This window comes from Cornus florida, unplaced genomic scaffold, assembly GCF_030987335.1.
Source record: "Cornus florida cultivar Cherokee Brave unplaced genomic scaffold, ASM3098733v1 CherokeeBrave_3.0.0_Hap2_Chr06, whole genome shotgun sequence".
NCBI lineage: Eukaryota > Viridiplantae > Streptophyta > Magnoliopsida > Cornales > Cornaceae > Cornus > Cornus florida.
In genome coordinates, this window is record NW_026775576.1 from 56,089,244 (window position 1) to 56,109,532 (window position 20,289).

Here is a 20,289-nt window from a genome sequence, read left to right on the forward strand (position 1 = left end):
TACTTTATTACTTAATTAATTCTTGGTGGGAATGGAATGGTCATTCCACCTCTCAAGAAGAGGAATGGGCATTCCACCTTTTTGATGGAATGGGCATTCCCTAGGAATGGTCATTCCACTTTTAATGTAACAGACCAAACAAGAGAATGAAAACAAATGCATTCCATTCTAGCTTCATTTAATTCCATTCACTCACACCAAGCATGACCTAAGATCATCTAGTCTGGGAGTCATTAGTAGAAAGTTCGCTACAAGGTAGGTGATTTAGAAAGCTTAATAGACCTGAACATTGCACAGTATCCTTTTTGAAAAAAATGCATACCCAAAAAAAATAAAAATGCCTTGGGAGTTGGAATTTGAAGAGTCTGCTTGTGAATTGAGGAATAACAAGGAATAAATGTGGACAGTAAGCCACACGTTGAATTGTAGGATCACTTTCAAAGTATCTTTAGAGATTAAAATTGTTGAATGAACGATTAAACAGATATGTGGGGGACTATGGTTGCTTAATTGAAATTGGAAGTTGAAAGTTTTTCTGATTACATGATTGGTGTATTTGCTGTATTTGACTGATTAATGAACTGTAAGGATGATATGACTTGAAAACAGGCTTGAATAAGCTTGATGTGCATTTAAGACACTGATTTGAAAAGTTTATGGGTATCTTCACTGAAAACCCTCACGAGACTATAACTCGTCCACTAGGGGTAACCTAGGGGTTTAAAGGCTTGTTGCATAGGCTAAATGTAACCGTGATTCCCACGAAAGCGGCTTTTTAGCTCTGTATTGCTAAGGTGTATTACTAAGGGACTAGCAATATGTAAGTTTGGGGGTGTGATGAGCGCTGAATATATGCATATTCGAGTCCCTAAATATGTATATGTTAAAGCCTAAAGTGATATTTCTATCTGTAATTAGCCTAATTTATGTTTAATGTGTGTTTATAGGTACTTTCCCAGATAAATGGTTAAAACCGGGACTTTATGATGATATCGAAGCTTCCAGAGTTGTTACTGGTCATTTAGAGCAAGGTGAAGTTTGAAGAAATTCAAGCCTTAGAGCTCGAGCCCAAGTGTTGAGGCTCGAGCATCATAACAAAAAGAAGAAGAAAAGTCAACAAAGGCCAAAAGCTCGAGCATTGTACCTTGATGCACATATGGGGTAGTCTTGCACATGTGCGTTTGATATGGACAAGTAAGTTAGCAACAGATCATAGGTATGCTTGATTTGATGGCTACTCTAAAGGCACTATAATAGATTATTTTATGATCTTAATGATAAAAGTTGATTGTTTACATTCACTGTTTATCTATAAGAGGATCATATTATGAATCACACACCTAGTAGCATAATGTTAGAGAATATTGTATGAGTACCAGATGTACCACATATGAACACACTTATTATAGGGATTAAGAATTATATATGAATTCCCTATTGACGCGTAAGCATCATCTAATACACATATTCTTGCATCGGTATATTTTTGTAGTGGGAGGATTATCATCCAATCCGACAAAATTATATTTTTAGGTGAGACCTTTGTTAAACATAAGTTGGACCCAGTAAGCTACACGGAAGCGTGAACTGATATGGATACTTATCGTTTTGGTAAGTTGTTATGAAATTAGAGTTGGAATATATTTATTCTAATAAAATCTGGGATCTTGTAGAACTTTCTAGTAAGGTGATACCTATGGAAGGCAAGTTAATCTACAAGAGGATACCAGAAGTTTCTTAGTGAAAGAACCATGTGTGTATAGGGTAATATCATTATTTTTTCTAATTCTATATATATTGATAACATCCTACTCATTTAGAATGAAGTGGAAGCTTCGTTATGATTAAAGAGATAATTGTTCAAATTACTTTGAAACGAAGGATCTTCAAGATGTAAGCTATATTCCTAGGATCAAGCTTTTGTAAGATCGGGTTAAAAGGAAAATAGGCTTATCTTAACAATCCTACATTGATAAAGTTTTGACCAAGTTTGGTATGCGAAACTTAAAGAATGAGTTCTTGCTTTACTGACATGAATTGCTATCTAGTAAGTAGTTTTTCAAGACTAGAATAGGAGATTAAACAAATGAGATTGGAATAATATACTTTGGCATATGGGAGTCTCATATATGCCATGGTCTATACCAAACAGGACATCCGCTACATTGTAGGGATAATCAGTAGATATCAGTCCAATCCGAATTTGATAACTGGTCTGTTGTGAAAAATATCATAAAGTACCTTAGGAGAACCAATGATCTCATACTTATTTATGGATGTGATGATGTGGTCCTAGTTGAGTATGCTAGTTCTGATTTTTAATCAGATATAGATACTATGAAGTTCATGACTTAGTGTATGTTCACTCAATGGAGGGGAAATCAGTTGGTAGATTGTTAAGCAGATTTCAACTGCTGACTCAAACTTGAAGGTAGAGTACATTACAGCCTTAAAGGCGGCAAAGGAAGCCTTTTGGTTTGATCTCACTGATTTAGAGGTTGTGGAGCATACTAGCCTGCCTATCGAGCTATATTGCGACACTAGTGCAGAAGTAGTCCAAACCAATGACCCAAGGTTCCATAGAGGAACAATGTACACTGAGAGGAAGGTATCATGTCCTACGTGATATTGTCTGGCAAGAAAATGTACTCATGGCTAGAACATTGCGTTGGAACACAACTTTGTTGATCTATTAACAAAGGTGTCATTGATCAATAGTTTTGATCGTCACCAGGATAACATTGGAGTTAGATGTAATTTGAATTGGCTATGAAGGCAAGTGGGAGCTGTTGGGATTTATATGCTATGGCATAGCAAATTCCTATTTGGATTATAGTGACATATGTTCCTGACATATCTGAAATATTTATGATTTATATAATTTGTGAATTCAATGTATTATGTTTCGATTCATTATGGAATTGATAGTGTCCACTTGATTACAAGAGATATTTATATATGTATGTGATGGCAATCAATAAATGAACATAAATAACAATCATAAATAGTTCATAGTCGGTAATTATGGATGGACTCATTATTAACTAAGACTTGAACCGGATTCGCGTTAGGTTGAGATATATTACAAGAGCCATCGTATGCAATTGCTCCCTATCACTGTCATGACATTTGACTCTTAAGTATGAGAGAAGTATAAACTCTTTTATTAATTTGTAATTACTTTGATTTGTTCGGCGGATACTTCGGGATCTTTAGACTGACACTTTGGGTAGTTATGTAATTAATAGTTAGAGGGTCATATTCTCAATATTTGCATTATTGCTACTGGTATTTATTTTGTATTGATTATGGTTGATCACAAACTAAATTCGAAGGCCTTTGTGTATTTTTTAAACAAAATGATTTATTATATATTTATTTATTTAAATTATTATTTTTGTCAAACAAATGTTTTATTGTGATTAAGCCGGAAATAATCAAAGGTACCAAAATAAATATATTAATCAAGTAATCAGATTGATGACTTTATTTATCCTATAACTAATTGTGCATAAAGGGGTCAAAGTGTAACATTGACTTAGAGGTTATTTACTATTTAATTGGAGTGCAATTAATTTCTTTTAGTGTGGTAGAAATTAATTTATGAATTAATTGAATTGGGTCCATAGTTTAATGGATCAGACCAATTATTAATTTATAGTAGCCAAGAAAATAGTAAGCCCGAATGATTCTCACCCATAGCCCAAGTTGATATTAGAGTTCTATTAGAATTGAGATATGTTAATTAGAGATTGAGAAGGAAATATTGTTTTCTTTCCTTATCTTTATTTTGCCTATATATACATGGGTCTATGTGTATTTTAGGTGAGACTTTTGGAAGAAAAAAAAAATATATTTTTTATTTCTAGTTTTTAGGGTTTGCTTTCTTTTCCAAAGGAGGCTACCACAAGCCTTGCCTCTAAGGTAATTCATCAAGGTATATTGGTGATTCCTAAAGGAAAGAATACTATCAAGAAGAAGGAGAAATGATCTTACTAAGTGATTTACAATAAGTGAGAACATTCACTTTAGAGGAAAGATTTAAAGATTTACTCAAACCTTTGATGTAAGTATTTAATCTATTAATTGAATGATACATTATATTTTATTTCTACATAAAACTTGTCTCTATGTGATGAATCAAGATTTATGTATAAAAATCTCTCATAAAGTTTTTAAAACTTGCACGTTTCCCAATAACTTCTTTGTATGTTCCCAAGTAGAGCATCATAGAACAAGGAAGGAAATTGCTTGGATGATGCTTAGCAATTGTTACATACATAATAAAAGGGGAGAGAGACTTTGAAGTACACAATTTCTCCGATATATAATTCATGAATAATTCAAGCTTTCATTTTATTCAAATCATGGTCACCTGAGTATTAAGCTTGTCAGTTTTCTGCATTTTGTTGTAGAATTCAATTTTAATCTCAATCTACATATTTTTTTAATCCATTTTTTAATTTTATTATTTGAATTTGTCATATTGGTATAACTCTTGAATGGTCTTGAACAGTAACATATAAAAACATTATTTTACTCGCAATATCATCACTTGATTTAAATTTGTGTATATTTAGAATAAAAGATTCGAACCAGTTGCACATTTTGGCACTGCGTACGCACTTTCCAACTACAGCTATACAGGTCCACACATTTTCACAGGTCCAGCTACACAGGTCCACACAAACTTCTTTTTCACTTTCACCTGGTAAGTCCACTTTCAACTCAAACCATTCATTTCTGTGTTTACTAACATAAGGGACCACCCTTCCTCTTGCCAGCTAATAGCAAACACATTTTCTTTCCTGCAATGTCAGAGGTTTCTTTGATTCCCATGTGAAGATGTAAATTTTGATTCTCAACAGCGGGGCATTAAATCTTTGGAAATCTTTCTTCAGCAGCCTAATTTGACCCACCTACTCTGTTTTTCACAGTGTTATTACTGTTATTATTATTTTGCTAAAAAGGTGTATGCTTTGATCATTTAAAGTTCATGAAAATTTACCATCAACTTCCACACATTTCTATAACCCAGAAAAAGATTGAAGTTTCATAGAAAGTTCCCAGCAACTTCTTACCAAGAACTTTTGGAACGAAATTGCTTGGATATGATTCTTAGCCAACAATTATAGAATAGAGGGGGAGAGATATTTCTAAGTATCATAATCACATCGAAATTTTTTGCATTCACCAATTAGCCAGCCTCAATGAATACATTTCCTTCTTCTTCTTCTTCTTCTTTGCCTCAATGGAATTACGATGTCTTCTTGAGTTTTAGAGGTGAAGATACCCGCAAGAACTTTGTGGACCATCTCTATATGGCTCTGCAACACAAAGGAATTCACACCTTCAAAGATGATGAGAAACTTGAGAGAGGAAAATCGATTCCTTCAGAACTCTTCAAGGCAATTAAGGAATCGAAATTTGCAATCATCATTTTTTCGGAAAACTACGCATCGTCCTCTTGGTGTTTGGATGAACTCGTACACATCGTTGAATGCAGGAATAAAGTGGGACAGACGATTTTGCCAATTTTCTACAATGTCGATCCATCACAAGTACGAAAACAAAAAGGAAGTTTTGCAGAAGCATTTGCCAAACATGAGGAAAATTTTGGAGACGACATGGAAAAGGTTCGAAAGTGGAGGGCAGCTTTGGTAGAGGCAGCAAATTTAAGCGGGTGGGATTTGAAAGATGTAGCAAATGGGTAAATAACTATCCCAACAAATTTTATTCTTCTTCTATATTGCCGTATGAAATATGTGCACTAGTTTAACTAAACAACTTTGGTTGCAGTATTTAATTAGAAGCAAACATGAAGCACAATTTATATTTTCAATTAGCTTTCTTTTTTTTTTTTTTTTTTTTTTATTGAGAAAAATTGCACAATATCTTATACTATATTTTAATTGTTATTATTAATTATTTTATATCTTGGTAAATAACACATTAAACCCTCAACCTCACACTCTGTGAGGAGAGAAGATATCATTATCCACTATATTTTAATTTTAAGTGAGTGTTTTAATCTTTAAATAAATATATAGGTTAGTTTTGGATTTATTATTTGCAGTGAATAGCCTATCTCCTTTTTTTATTTTTATTTTTATGCCAAATTAGAATCAAACTAATCTGATTAAAGTTGAATATTTATTAATTAGAGTTATTATTAAGTTTTTGATGTTTCTTACCAAAAAGGAAAAAAAAAATTATGATTTCAAGTTTAATTGATAGATGGGTTAAACTTCAGATTGCCATTCTAATTAAGTTTTACATTCTTTCTTCTATTTTTATAAACTTTTTTTTTTTTTTTTTTTTTTTTTTTTTTTTTTTGACTAATTTGGTCCATCGAACAACTAAAGACGTTATTAAAGTGGTATGTGCTGCTGTTTTCAAGTGTAAGTCCAATAAATAATAAACATATTTGAACATGACTTTTTTTTTTTTTTACCTAGTTGTGTTTGGACTTGATTTTTCTAACAAAAACCAAAAGAAAAAATAAATATTAATGATCCATAATTAAAATAACTTTTATTTATTTGTGTATTCCAAATACGATTTTTATATCAATTGTATTGTAGTTTGAAGAGAATTTTAGAGGGTTGGACTGAAAATTAATACCTCCCAAAGTGCTAGAACTCAATTTCTTTTATCTTCTTGTCGTTTATCTTATTAAAGTAAAAATGATTACATTTGCGAATTTGAGTAATGAAAGTTCAATTTGATTTTGGATTGAACAGTTTATATATATATATGGGCAAATTACATAAACCACCCTGCGGGTTTTTAATTCATACATCAAGATAGAATGTGGACCAATATTTTGGTCAACAACCCTTGTAATTTTGTTGACCAAAATATATGATATAGGGTGTAACAAATTTTCATTTATTAATACATATTCTTAAGTTCAAAACATATGATATAGGGTTCCAAATGTTTAAATTATGAATTAAAGTTATTCTAATCATCTTATATTATAGCGGACTAAGCTAATTTAGGAGATCTCTAAATATTCTAGTTGACTAATATACACTTGCTCCCATTCTTCTATGGTTATAAACGAAAATTAATTCAAATTATTTTTCTTCCTTAAATTTTAATTATTTGTTGTTGATGTTATTTTAATATCATATTTTGCTTTTATAATTTTTTTATTCTACTTTTTTCCAGTACTATTTTCATCTTTAATAATTGAAGACAATTCTTTTATTTCATCTATATTTCTACAAACATATGTGTGTGTATATATATGTGTGGTTTAACTTATTCTTTCAGTTTTTGTATTTTAATCTTGTGGCTCTGCTTGCTAGTGGGGATGTGTTGGCTTTAGTTTTGTTCTTTGCAATCGGAAGTTTCAGTTATGGTGGCAGACCGGATATCTCTCTCACTCTCTATATAATACAGCAGTGGACTGGGTGTGGTGGACCGAAGACGGCGGTGGTGGGTGGTGGTTCCCTTGAGACTTGTCCACTAATCTAGAAATCAAATTCAATCTGCTTGGTTATGGTTTCGAATATTATTATTTATTTATTTATTTATTTTTTGCAACAATGCATTAATCTGGGTCCATCGTTGTCTTCAAAAAATACTTATATATATATTATATGTTTATGTATATATTAGATGTATATGCATAGATTTACATCCTATGGGTAAGAGGAGTTAGAGAAGAGAAGGAGACAGTCTTTTCCCACCAACCAAAATGAGCTACTAGTATAAGGGAAAATGGTTTTATGTATTAGGATGGGCAAAAATGTAACTTATCAATACCAAACTCATTCTCAATTTTTCTCCGATTTAGCCTAAGGTCATATAGGTAAATTTATGTTGATTCAGTAAGGTCTATTGCTCAAATAGGACCTTCGTGTTATATCTCAGCTACTTCTTTCTTGATGTATGAATTGAAAACCTGAGGGGTGGTTTATGTAATTTGCCCACACACACACACACACATATATATATAGATGTATTGTTGAACCATCACAAGAAATAAACACAAGCAGCCTTGCTTACTAGAACCACTTGTGCATCCCCATGACCTTGAGTCATCAATTCATGAGTTATCCACATTTTAAAGATTCATTAGTCTATTTCAATCAATTTAGTTTACCCCCATGACTTGATCAAGTCATGGGTTATCTACATTTTAAAGATGTATTAGTCCATTTCAATCAATTTAGTTTACGAATTGAGTAATTTATTATTATTTACCCATAAATAAAAATGTGTGTCATGTATGACTCACTAGTTCTTTTTAATGTGCTTTGTACTTCATAGGCATGAGGCGAAATTTATCCAAAAAATTGTTCAAGAGATTATAAAAAAATTGGAACATATACCGTTATATGTTGCCGAGTATGAAGTGGGGATAGATTCTCGTGTCAATGAAGTGATCTCTTTGCTAAATAATTTGTCAAAGGATGTGTGCACTGTAGGAATTTCTGGAACTGGGGGAATAGGAAAGACAACCATAGCCAAAGTTGTCTTCAATCGAATATTTCAGCAATTTGAAAGTTGTTGCTTCCTTAGTGATGTGAAAGGAGTTTCAGAACAACAGAATGGTCTAACTGATTTGCAACAACAACTCTTGAAAGACATCCTAATGGAAGAAAATCTAAAGATGTCTAATGTTGACTACGGGATCAATGTGATAAAGAAAAGATTTTGTTACAAGAAGGTCCTGGTAGTTCTTGACAATGTGGATAGTTTGAAGCAATTAGAAAGTTTAGCCGGAGCAAATGATTGGTTTGGTTTTGGAAGTAGGATCATTGTAACAACTAGAAATGAACGTTTATTGGTGGAGCATAAAGTAGATGAAATGTACAAGGTTGAGTTGTTGAATAATGATGAAGCTCTTCAACTTTTTAGTTGGCATGCTTTCACTAACAACCATCCCTTGGAGGATTATCGGGAACTCTCAGAAAGTGTAGTAAATTATGCCAAAGGCCTTCCATTAGCTCTTCAAGTTTTGGGTTCTTTTTTATTTAAAAGAAGTATAAAAGAATGGGAATATGAACTGGATAATTTGAAAAAAATTCCTAATGAAAGAATTCATGATGTTCTTAAGATAAGTTTTGATGGCCTTAACAACACAGAGAAGGATTTGTTCCTTGACATCTCTTGTTTCTTCAAAGGGTATGATAAAGATTATGTAATGAATATATTGGGTAGTAATGGGTTTCACCCACGAATTCCAGTTCTCATTGAATGGTCATTGATAACTATCTCATCACACAACAAGCTGTGCATGCATGATTTGTTACAAGAAATGGGTAAGGAAATTGTTCGTCAAGAATCACCTGATGATCCTGGCAAACGAAGTAGGTTGTGGTTTTATGAAGATATCTATAAAGTGTTCAGAGAGAATACGGTACGTTCTAACTCCATATAAGTTTATTTGCAATTTTGATATTCATGTTGTGAAAAAAGAAGAAGAAAAGATTTCTTTATCTTTTTTCCATCTAAACAGTTGTGAACTTGGATAATTTTAAGGTTTTAACACTGCATGGTAGCTTACACAATGTTCTTGGTGATCAGATGACAGAAATAATTAAAGGCATTATGCTAAACTTGCCTGATGATCATGCGCCAGAAGAGTTACATGTAGATGTGGATGTCTTTGAGAAGATGAAGAAACTTAAATTGCTCAAACTCAGTGGCGTACGATCTTGTGGACAACTTACATATCTTTCAAACGAATTATGTTATCTCGATTGGGATTATTACCCTACAAAGTTTTTGCCATCCAATTTCCATCCAAAAAATCTTGCGGAACTTCGCCTATGTCACAATCAAATCAAAGAAATATCATCAAGTATCAAGGTATGATTAGAGTTTATTTATACAATTATTTACATATGAATAGTATTGTCGGAATTTATTGAAACTGATTGATTTCTTTCATTGCTTGTTTCCTTTCCAGTTTCTAGAGAAGTTAAAATACCTTGATCTTAGTCACTCCTTATATTTGTATAAAAGTCCTGACTTGTCTAGTCTCCCATATCTCGAGCAATTAAATCTTAAAGGATGTAAAAATCTAATTGAGGTCCACGAGTCGATTGGAGTTCACGAGAGGCTTGTTTGTTTGGATCTCAGGGACTGTAAAAATCTAAGGAGTCTCACAAAATACATGAAGTTGGAAAAGTTAGAATCTTTGAATCTATCAGGATGCTTAAAACTTGAGAAATTTTCAGAGATTCAGGGGCGTATGGATCGTTTGCGGGAACTTTATTTGGCGAAAACTGCAATAAAAGATTTGCCTTCATCAATTGAGCTTCTTGAAGGGCTTCAGGATTTTGTGGTAGATAATTGCCAAAAGCTTAAAAGGGTTCCAAGTAACATATTTTCTAGAATGAAGGATTTAAAATCCCTTCACATGGGAGGAACCGCTATAGAACAGTTACCATCGTCCATTGTGCAGTTGTATAACCTTACTTACCTTTATCTACCTGATTTACCAAAATTGTCTCCCAAAACGCTAAATTCATTGGTGCCATTTTCATTGGTGCGAAAGAGAACTCCCGCTTCAACTAATTATTTGCAACTGGAACTGCTCTCCGCTTTGAGCACTTTACGTGTTTTAAATTTGAGGAACTGCAATTTATCAGAAGAATCCTTTCCCATGAATATTGGCTGTCTACCTGGTTTGAAATCATTAGATTTAAGTGGAAGCAATTTGTCTAGCATACCAACTAGGCTCATTCAACTCAATTGTCTCAGACGCCTTGATTTGGAACATTGCACAAGCCTCCGAACGTTGACTTCACTTCCGCCATCTATTGAAGAAGTGAATGCACATGGCTGCAAATCATTGGAAAGGTATTGGATTCCACGAAGTGGAATTGGTCCAAACAATCGCGAATTCATATTCACTGAGTGCCACAAATTGGTTATGGATGAGATGGATAACATGCCAAATATATCATCACAAAGTCAGCTTCAGGTTAATTACTTTCCCTCTCTCTCTCTCTATGTATATATATATGTATGTATTCAAAACTTGTTATGTTCGTGCATGGAACAGGGAATTCAATGGATCAGTTTTCCGGGAAGTGAGATTCCGCAATGGTTTAGGCACAAGAGTGAAGTTGAGGGGTCTTCTTTGTCTTTGGTGGTAGATCATCATCATAATGTCAAAGGAATTGCAATATGTGCTGTTTTGGAATTTGATAGAATTTACTCGATTGTATTTGACCTCAAAATCAACGGTTATTACGTGAGGTGGTGGAAGAAAGAGAGTTATTCGTATGGGAGATGTAAAGGCAATCACGTTATTTTGACGAACGTAACTGAATATTACGATGAGTTGTCTAAAGACAAACAACCAATTAAAAATTTGATGAAGAAGAGACCAAAGCTTAGCCCAGGCCCTCCCAATATTTGTGATGATGACAGCTGTTACATTCAGGCTTCAGTTTGGCAATACTTTGACCACCCAATATCACTAAGAGAAGAAAAGAAGGTGAAGAAAATGGGTATCCATCTAATTATGGAGGAGCAAGGTGAAGGTGAAGGTGAAGGTGAGTAGACCCACCCATAATCATCACTCTCTTCAAACTCAATTCTTAAAATCATACCAACAATTTTGAACTATCATATTTTTCATATATAATGTTCATATGTACAACAATTAATTAATTAATTGATTACTGTATTTGATTGTTGCAATTTTGTAGGTTAACACAGAATTCCTAGAAGACATTTGTATGTTTGTGAAGCACCATCCTAGCATTAGGAGGCAAAGAAAGGATCATTTGATACTTTTTATTTTCATTTTTGTATACAAGAAGCTCTGTCTGTTGTAATAACAATTTCAATTGTGATGGAAAATGTTTTGTTGGTACGTACCAAAATCTTTTTGCTCATATATGGATTATAATTTCACTTCAACTCCTTAAATTTTTTATATATAATGATCACATGTCATATTACAAATGACTTCCTAGCAATACTGATGGGTCACTTTTCATGGTGGTCTTGCCGGTGATCTTGACTAAGGGTGATGAATATGTGGTGGTAATGGCAGCAGCAATGGTTCAATGATGATTATAGTGGTGAGTACGAAACAATCTTCCCCCAATAATCCAACACGATACATTAGTTAAAAAGACATAAGATGTGCTCACTTCTCATAGTATAGCACTAGGATTTCTTTTCTAAGCCACCCTCTTCTTTTCCTTTCTTTTCCGTCAATTCAAACTAAAATGCCAAATTGATTGTGTCCTTCCACATGGGTCAGGAGCAATTTGGTCAAATTATGCTGCCCCATAATATCATGGCTCATGCCAATCCATCTGCATTGGAGATGGATTGGCAGATTCTAGGTCTTCGTGTTGCTAAATGTCAGGAATCACTGGCTCTCATCCACCTTACTGATCCTAAAGACACTCCTTGTTGCATATGGTTGATGAAAGAGTATGGCATTACCGAGTCTTAGACTAAACAGTTCAATGTTGATATGATTGGAGGATTCAATAGTGTAGCTGGCTTCACAGGGAAAGGTGAACTTCTACTGTCAACCAGTGCAGGGGACTAGGTAGTTGGAAGACCTTATCTTCCCGCTAGAAGATTATGGTATCTTTTATTTTTAATTCGTGGGTCTACACATTCAACGCATAGGCACGCATTTTATGCAGATGCTTACTCGAAGAGCCTAGTTTTACTTGGAAAGAGATATGGCACGCATTTTATGCAGATGTGAGCCTAGTTTTACTTGGAAAGAGATTTTGTGATGCTGGCACTTCTGAGGAATCATCACCTGGGGATGGGCCTGTGGAAGGGAGAAGTGGACCTAAGAAAATCACGAATTCAATATGTCACTTATTTTTACATTTTATTTTTGCTATTTGCTATTTTCTGTTATTGCTTCTTATGAATGTCAACCATAAACCCTCTCTTATCCTTACTAGCAAAAACTTCAAAGTTTTATGGTCAATTACTGTTTCATTTTATTATGTAGGAGTAATAATTATTTTAGATTTTGATATCTTATTGTGTCTGATGTGTTATGCACACATTCATTTAATTGTCTTACTGGTAATATAAATGAAAATTTTTATTTATATTATGTGTTATTTTTTAGAATTTTGTATCCGCGTCGTATCGTATATGTATGTAACGACCCCAAACTGATACAATTTTAAAAAAAATTTCGGCACGACCTCCCCTAAAAAAAATGGGTCTACCATAACTTGTCTAAATGCATTTTTAACCTGTCCTAGCACAATAAACATATAATACATTCCAACATCCCTTTCATCCATTCACCATGCCTTAACTTAGTGTATTCCATAGTGGTTCAACCACATACTATATCATCCAGATAACATAGTTACAGTCCCAAAATACAAGATTAATATCAAATGTCCATATTTTACAACATTTAGACAGCTCATACAAAAGTTACAGCCTATAGGTATAATTATAATAACAAGAGTCCACAAACCTCTATACCGAATATAACAGACTAAGCTTTTACAAAAAATATAGGACTTAATACAAAAATAGCAAAAAATTCTTCTAATCCAAATTAGGCCTGTGGTGGAAAGTCATCCGCCACTTCTTTCCCGTTTCCTGAAAAAAATTTATTAAATAATAGGGTGGGCATAAAGCTCAGTAGGTAGCACTTAAGACACTCATCTTGTGTCCTTGTGAATCCATATAAAGAATAGATCAATAGGAATATGGATCATACAATGTCGGGATAATACAACATTTCAACCAAACTCAAGTGTAAACAATACAATGCCATGGAATGTAAATGCATGCCGATGTTGCTTCCCATTTTCACATTTCAAACCATCACTTTCAAACTGTTAATACAACCCGCCTTTTAGTGACCCCGCAACGGCATGAGAGGAGGATTGACTATTGTCCCTAGACCTTTGGTAACCCCGCAGCGTCATCGAGGGGCCCAGATAGCTCAACCACGCTAGGGCGACTCCCTAGTCCCCTCTAGGCTATATTAATACTCTGGCCCTTTGGTACCTCCGCGGCAACCGGGTTTTCATAAAACCATTTCGTAAAAACTTTTTCCCAAAATTTTTTTTTTTTTTTTTTTTGTTTCAAGCAAATTCTCCCATTTCATGCAAACCCAATGGTATGTACATGTATATATGTCCCATGCTTTCAATATTATGGCATTTAGAATTTTACACCACACAATAAACATACATCATATTTAACATCTCCAAATAAATTATCAACACATTAAACACAACAAGACATCAAAGAATTTTACACCACAAAATTAAGCATACATCATGTTCAACATCTTCAAATGAATTATCAACACATTAAACACAACAAGACAACATCTAAGCATGCTTTTCAACTCATATTCATAATCATAAATTTTCCTAAATATCATTTATATAATCATTGAAACAATTAACTTTCAAATTAAACATGCTTGTTACAACAAGAGAGATATAATTCACAATGGAGCAAGAAAAACATGGATTAAGAGCTCCTACTTCTAAATTGAACAAAACCCTTGAAAGTGGGTCTCTAATTTCTAACTCCCTAGGAAGCACCAAATCTGAAATTGCTTATACTAGCACGTAGAGCTCGTCGTGGGCTTCGTTTTGCCTCAAATGACACTTAAATCCGGCAAGAATTGAGAGAGAAATCTTGTCTCAAAGATTGAAACTCAAAAGAAAGAAAAAAGAAAGCTCTAGAACGGGAGAGAGAGATTCCATCGGGAATGAAGAGAGAAGGAAGAAAATGAGGCTTAAAACATGCATGTGGGTCCCACCATTTTGAATTTCTTTTTGTTTTAAATTATACCACACACACACAAATATATACACCTATGCACACACACATATATATATATATTAGACACAGACATTACATTCTCCCCAACTTTAAAAAAGATTTTGTCCCCGAAATCAAGACATACCTGGAGAAGAAAACAACTCTGGATACTTGGAGCGAACCTCCTGTTCGAGCCCCCAAGTAGCCTCCTCGACTCCGTGGTGTCTCCAAAGGACTTTCACCATTGGTATCGTCTTGTTCCTCAACACCTTTTGTTGTGTGTCAAGAATCTGAACTGGTCCTTCCTCGTAAGAAACATCTTCATCAATGTCTACATCAACCCAACTCAAAATGTGAGATGGATCTGGCTCATACTTCCGTAACATCGATACATGGAAAACATTATGGACCCTGTCCAACTATGGCGGCAAAGCAAGTCTATAGGCAACCTATCCTACACGGTTCAAAATCTCAAACGGTCCAATGAATCGTGGCGACAACTTGCCACTTTTTCCGAATCTCATCAATCCCTTCCATGGAGAAATCCATAGAAAAACATGGTCTCCCACCTCAAAGGATAACGGCCGTCTCCGCTTATCCACATAACTCTTCTGTCGGCTCTGAACTGTAAGTAACCTCTGTCTTATCAACTTAATCTTCTCAGTAGTCTCGAGTACAATGTCGGGTCCTAAGGCGGCTGTCTCGCCTACCTCAGTCCAACAACAGGAGACCTACAAGGTCTACCGTACAATACCTCAAATGGAGCCATCTGAATGCTCACCTAATAACCGTTGTTGTAGGCAAACTCAATAAGTGGAAGGTGATTCTCCCAACTACCACCCAAATTAAGCACACATGCCCGAAGCATATCCTCCAAAATCTGGATAGTATGCTCCGACTGACCGTCAGTCTGTGGATGGAATGCCGTACTCAGATGCAACGCTGAGCCAAATGCTGCTTGTAGTCCTTCCCAGAACTTCGAAGTGAACTTGGCATCCCTATTTGAAACAATGGTTACTGGAACTCCATGCAACCTTACAATTTCCTTCACATAAAGAAAACCAAGCTTCTCTGCACCATTTGTTGCTTTAATAGGCAAAAAGTGAGCTGTCTTGGTCAATCTGTCAATGATGACCCATACGGCCTCATTGCCCTTCCGTGACCTTAGAAGACCTGTCACAAAATCTATAGCGATATGTTCCCATTTCCACTACGCTACAGGCAATGGTTGCAATAAACCGGCTGGTCTCTGATGGTCGGCCTTCACCTGCTGACAGGTAAGGCATCTAGCCACAAACTGTGCAACATCTTTCTTCATCCCGTTCCACCAATACTGACGTCTCAAATTGTGATACATCTTGGTACCACCTGGATGAACTGCAAAGCGGGAAGTGTGAAACTTCCGTAAGACATCCTCACGATAATCTGTGGAAACTACCAACAAACCCTTGAACTGTAGACCCCCATCTGTATGCAAGGCCCAATCTTTCACTGTCTCACCACTAGAGATCAAAGCGTGAATGGCATCTAAATCCGGGTCCTGTCTATGTGACTCAATCACTTGTACAACAAGAGTAGGCTAAGCCATAAGACTAAACAAGAATGATGGCTCACTGTTAATATCGTCATCAAAACAATACAATCCCATCTCTGCCAAGTCCTTGAGCATCTTCCACTTTCAAATAGCCAAACAGGCCAGAGTCCCACGAGATTTCTGGCTTAAGGCATCTGCTACCACATTTGCCTTGCCCGGATGATACTACAAGTCAAAATTGTAATCTTCCAAGAATTCAACCCATCTTCTCTGTCTATTGTTCAAGTCCTTTTGGGAGAAAAGGCACTTGAGACTTTTATGATCCGAGTACACGAATCTCTCGCCATACAAGTAATGTTTCCAACACTTCAAGGCAAATACAAGTGCCGCTAACTCCAAATCATGAGTAGGGTAGTTGTACTCGTGAATCTTCAACTGCCGAGACCCATATGCCACTACTTTACCATCCTGCATCAACACACATCCCAAACCATCACATGAGGCATCACAATAAATCACATAACCCAAGCCACGCTCAGGTATCACTAACACTGGAGCTGTAGTTAACCTTGTCTTCAACTTTTGAAAAGATAACTCACAAGCTTCATTCCACGTAAACTTGATCCCTTTCCGGGTCAAACGGGTCATAGGAGCTGCCAAACGAGAGAAATCCTTCACAAATCTCCGATAATATCCCACTAGGCCAAGGAAACTCCGAATCTCAAAAACATTCTTAGGTTGTTCCCAATTCAAAACAGCTTCAACCTTTGATGGATCAATTGACACTCCACCTTCTGAAACAACATGCCCCAAAAACTTCACCTTCTGTAGCCAAAACTCACATTTCTCATATTTGGCATACAATCGATGCTCCCGTAAAATATGTAAAACAATACTCAAATGGACCTCATGCTCCTCCTGAGATCATGAATACACGAGAATGTCATCCACGAAAACTACCACAAACTGGTCCAAGTAATCATGAAAGATGCGGTTCATCAAGTCCATGAATGCCACTGGCGCATTAGTCAAGCCAAATAGCATAACAAGGAACTCAAAATGTCTATACTGAGTGCGAAATGCCGTCTTTGGGATATCCTCATCCCTGACCCGCAACTGATAATAGCCTGACCTCAAGTCAATCTTTGAAAAATAACTGGCTCCTCTCAACTGATCAAACAAATCATCTATCCTTGGCAAAGGATACTTATTCTTGATGGTGGCACGATTCAACTTCCGGTAATCAATGCACAACCTCAAAAAACCATCTTTCTTCTTAGCAAATAAGACCGGTGCGCCCCATGGTGACACACTCGGTCGGATGAAACCTTTCATCCTCAAATCATCAAGTTGCCTTTTTAATTCTTCCAATTCAACTGGTGCCATACGATACGGTGCCATAGAAATCGGCGCGGTACCTGGTATTAACTCAATAGAGAACTCCACTTCTCGGTGTGGAAGCAACTCTGTCAAATCCTCCGGAAACACATCCAGAAAATCACGAACAACTATAGGGTAACCCTTTTTCACAACATCATCTTCTTCAGTTAGAAGACTAGCTAAGAAATAATCACCATAACTCTGTCCACGAACTCCATAAAATGATGAAATGTGGGAATTACTCCGATCCCCCACAAAAAAGAAACAGTCTCCTTCAGAAGTGCAAACTGTGACTCTACCTCTAAAACAGTCGATCGTGGCATGAAAGGAAGCTAACCAATCCATCCCAAGAATGACATCAAAGCTAGTCATCTCCAAGAGGATACGGTCAAACACAAAAGTCTGTCCAGCTATCACAATGGAACAATCCCTCACAACTCGGCTCAAAGACACTGAAACCCCAACTGGCGTATCAACATACAATGCCCGATCTAAAAAACTGACCTTTAACCCCGATGCAAGTGCAAATGATGATGATATAAAGGAATGAGATGCACCAGAGTCAAACAAAACACGGGCCCAACAACCAAACACTGGAAATATACCTCGAAGAACTGAAGATCCAGGAAATGCATCAGCCGGTGCAAGTGCAAAGACACGTCCCTGCGGTGCTTGTGCCTGTGAACTACTAATCTGAACACCAGCCTATTGTGCCGACATAGTAGGAGTATCCCTCCTTGCTGGTCGTGAACCCTGAGAAGACACAGCAGGCTGTGGTGGTGGCGGTGGTCTGAAACCTGACTGAACTGTAGCCGATTGTGACATCCTCTGTTGTGACCCTCTGCCACTACCGGTGCCTGCTCCTCGAGTAGGACAATCCCAGATCAGATGGCCCTGCTGGCCACACCCATAATAAGCTTTCGATGGCGCAGAAACTGTGGTCGAGTTCATAGGACATCTGGACTTGTAATGTCCAGGCTGCTGGCACTGAAAACAAACGACTCCACTCCTATCAGACCCAGCTGGCAAAGGAATGGTAGGAGCGGATCATGCAGACTGCTGCCCCTAAAACTGAGATGGACCACCTGAGATACCCCTCGGATCCGAGACACGGGTTGATCAGGCCCAGGCCCAAACCCGAGGGAATATCAAACAATTAATATTTTATAATGAACACGGAATACAAAATAAACTAAGAAATGAAATTAAAGCTGGAAGGAACTAAAAATAGAATCCGCAAAATATTATAATTATTAAAATCCATCAAACCCAAACTCCAAAACTCCATCAGTTTACAACTTGGGAATCCATCTCTAGTGGACCTCTATTAAACATCCAAACGGAAGATAGAACAACTGTAATAAACGTCCAGAAATAAAACTATAGAGAGAGCCTTACATCGTCGGAAGAGTGAATAGAGACCTCTGCTCAGCACGAACACGTCTAAGCCTGGAACTGTCGTGTACCTGAAAAATAGAAGTGGGTCAGGCCCACACGCAAGTTCTATACTACTACAATCCAAACAGAGGCCCGATACGCATATACATCCTAAACAATTCAACAATAGCTAATAGTCCGTAAATATATATATAGTCACACTAAAGGGCTCTCACTGGACTACAGACCGGTCTCAACCTGAATAGAGGTAACATACTAAAACGCACACGAAGTGGGCATATGTACCTATACCTAAACAGGGTACACCTCCAACCATCGTAGCCAGCTACATATCCCGATGCATATACGCTCCCTAGCCATCGGTCCTGAGGCTCAAGCTCATACCGAGGCACCATAACAGTACATATATAAAATCCATCCAAAATCCCTGGTATTGCCGCTCAACAAGTAGTTGCCATGACAATACAAATCCACGGGACTTAACTTTTAGTTAATCCCATCCTTATTCCAAGTAGGTGGGTAATGGTATTGTTTTAAAAACCAAACCCATCCTTAGTATGCCACCGTCCCATACCGGTGCCTATTTTCCAATCCTGCAGTAGTCAATAATACCAATAAATCAAGTATATATCAACTAAATTCCAACATCCAACATTCAATGTTAGCAGTGATAAAATAAGCATTGATAAACAGGGTCATAACAACAACATATATATGCCCAATTTAAGTTGTTCCCTTTAGTCTGATATAAAGACAGAATTAATTAAAACTTCCATTTAACACCTTACAAATGACATACAGATATGTATGGTATGTATCACAAAATCCTAACCTCCATAGTTGATACTAACTGTGATAATGTAAGCATCAAAACAATATTCACAGTATGTCTGTAGACATGCTCAAATTATAGTGTTCCACAAAATCGATCTAGTGTTAAACTCAAATCCTCCTAGTATTTAAGTTCCAACAGTTGCTATTACAGAAGTTAAGATAGCTATCATCTAGACCTATCCTTCCAATAATTTATACTAGCAGTGGTAAGGAAAAACGTGAACCACAGAACCACAATGCATCCACAAACATGCTTAGTCTAGGTTGAACAAGCATATAACACTACTGTAACTACCAGTTTCATAGCAAAACAGATATCATTTTAGTTTGGTTTAATCTTCATTAATCCTGAAATCATTTAAGAGTGCAAAGAGTATGAA

General features: G+C 36.1%; 1 protein-coding gene across 1 annotated transcript; it reads left to right on the top strand.

Moving 5' to 3' along the window:
- Positions 1 to 4,769: 4,769 nt before the first annotated feature.
- On the top strand, positions 4,770 to 11,895 carry LOC132311568 (disease resistance protein RPV1-like). The gene is made up of 6 exons (XM_059809532.1): positions 4,770 to 5,710; positions 8,284 to 9,376; positions 9,544 to 9,828; positions 9,929 to 10,948; positions 11,030 to 11,525; positions 11,682 to 11,895. The coding sequence occupies exons 1-6, from the start codon at positions 5,211 to 5,213 to the stop codon at positions 11,684 to 11,686; spliced, it is 3,399 nt and encodes a 1,132-aa protein (XP_059665515.1). The 5' UTR covers positions 4,770 to 5,210; the 3' UTR covers positions 11,687 to 11,895.
- Positions 11,896 to 20,289: the final 8,394 nt, after the last annotated feature.

Bases quoted from the DNA above. Each gene is read 5' to 3' on its own strand.
- LOC132311568 (XM_059809532.1), top strand. From the start codon at position 5,211: ATGAATACATTTCCTTCTTCTTCTTCTTCTTCTTTGCCTCAATGGAAT. The intron at 5,711-8,283 runs GTAAATAACTAT...TGTACTTCATAG, and splicing joins TTGAAAGATGTAGCAAATGG to GCATGAGGCGAAATTTATCC. The intron at 10,949-11,029 runs GTTAATTACTTT...TGCATGGAACAG, and splicing joins CATCACAAAGTCAGCTTCAG to GGAATTCAATGGATCAGTTT.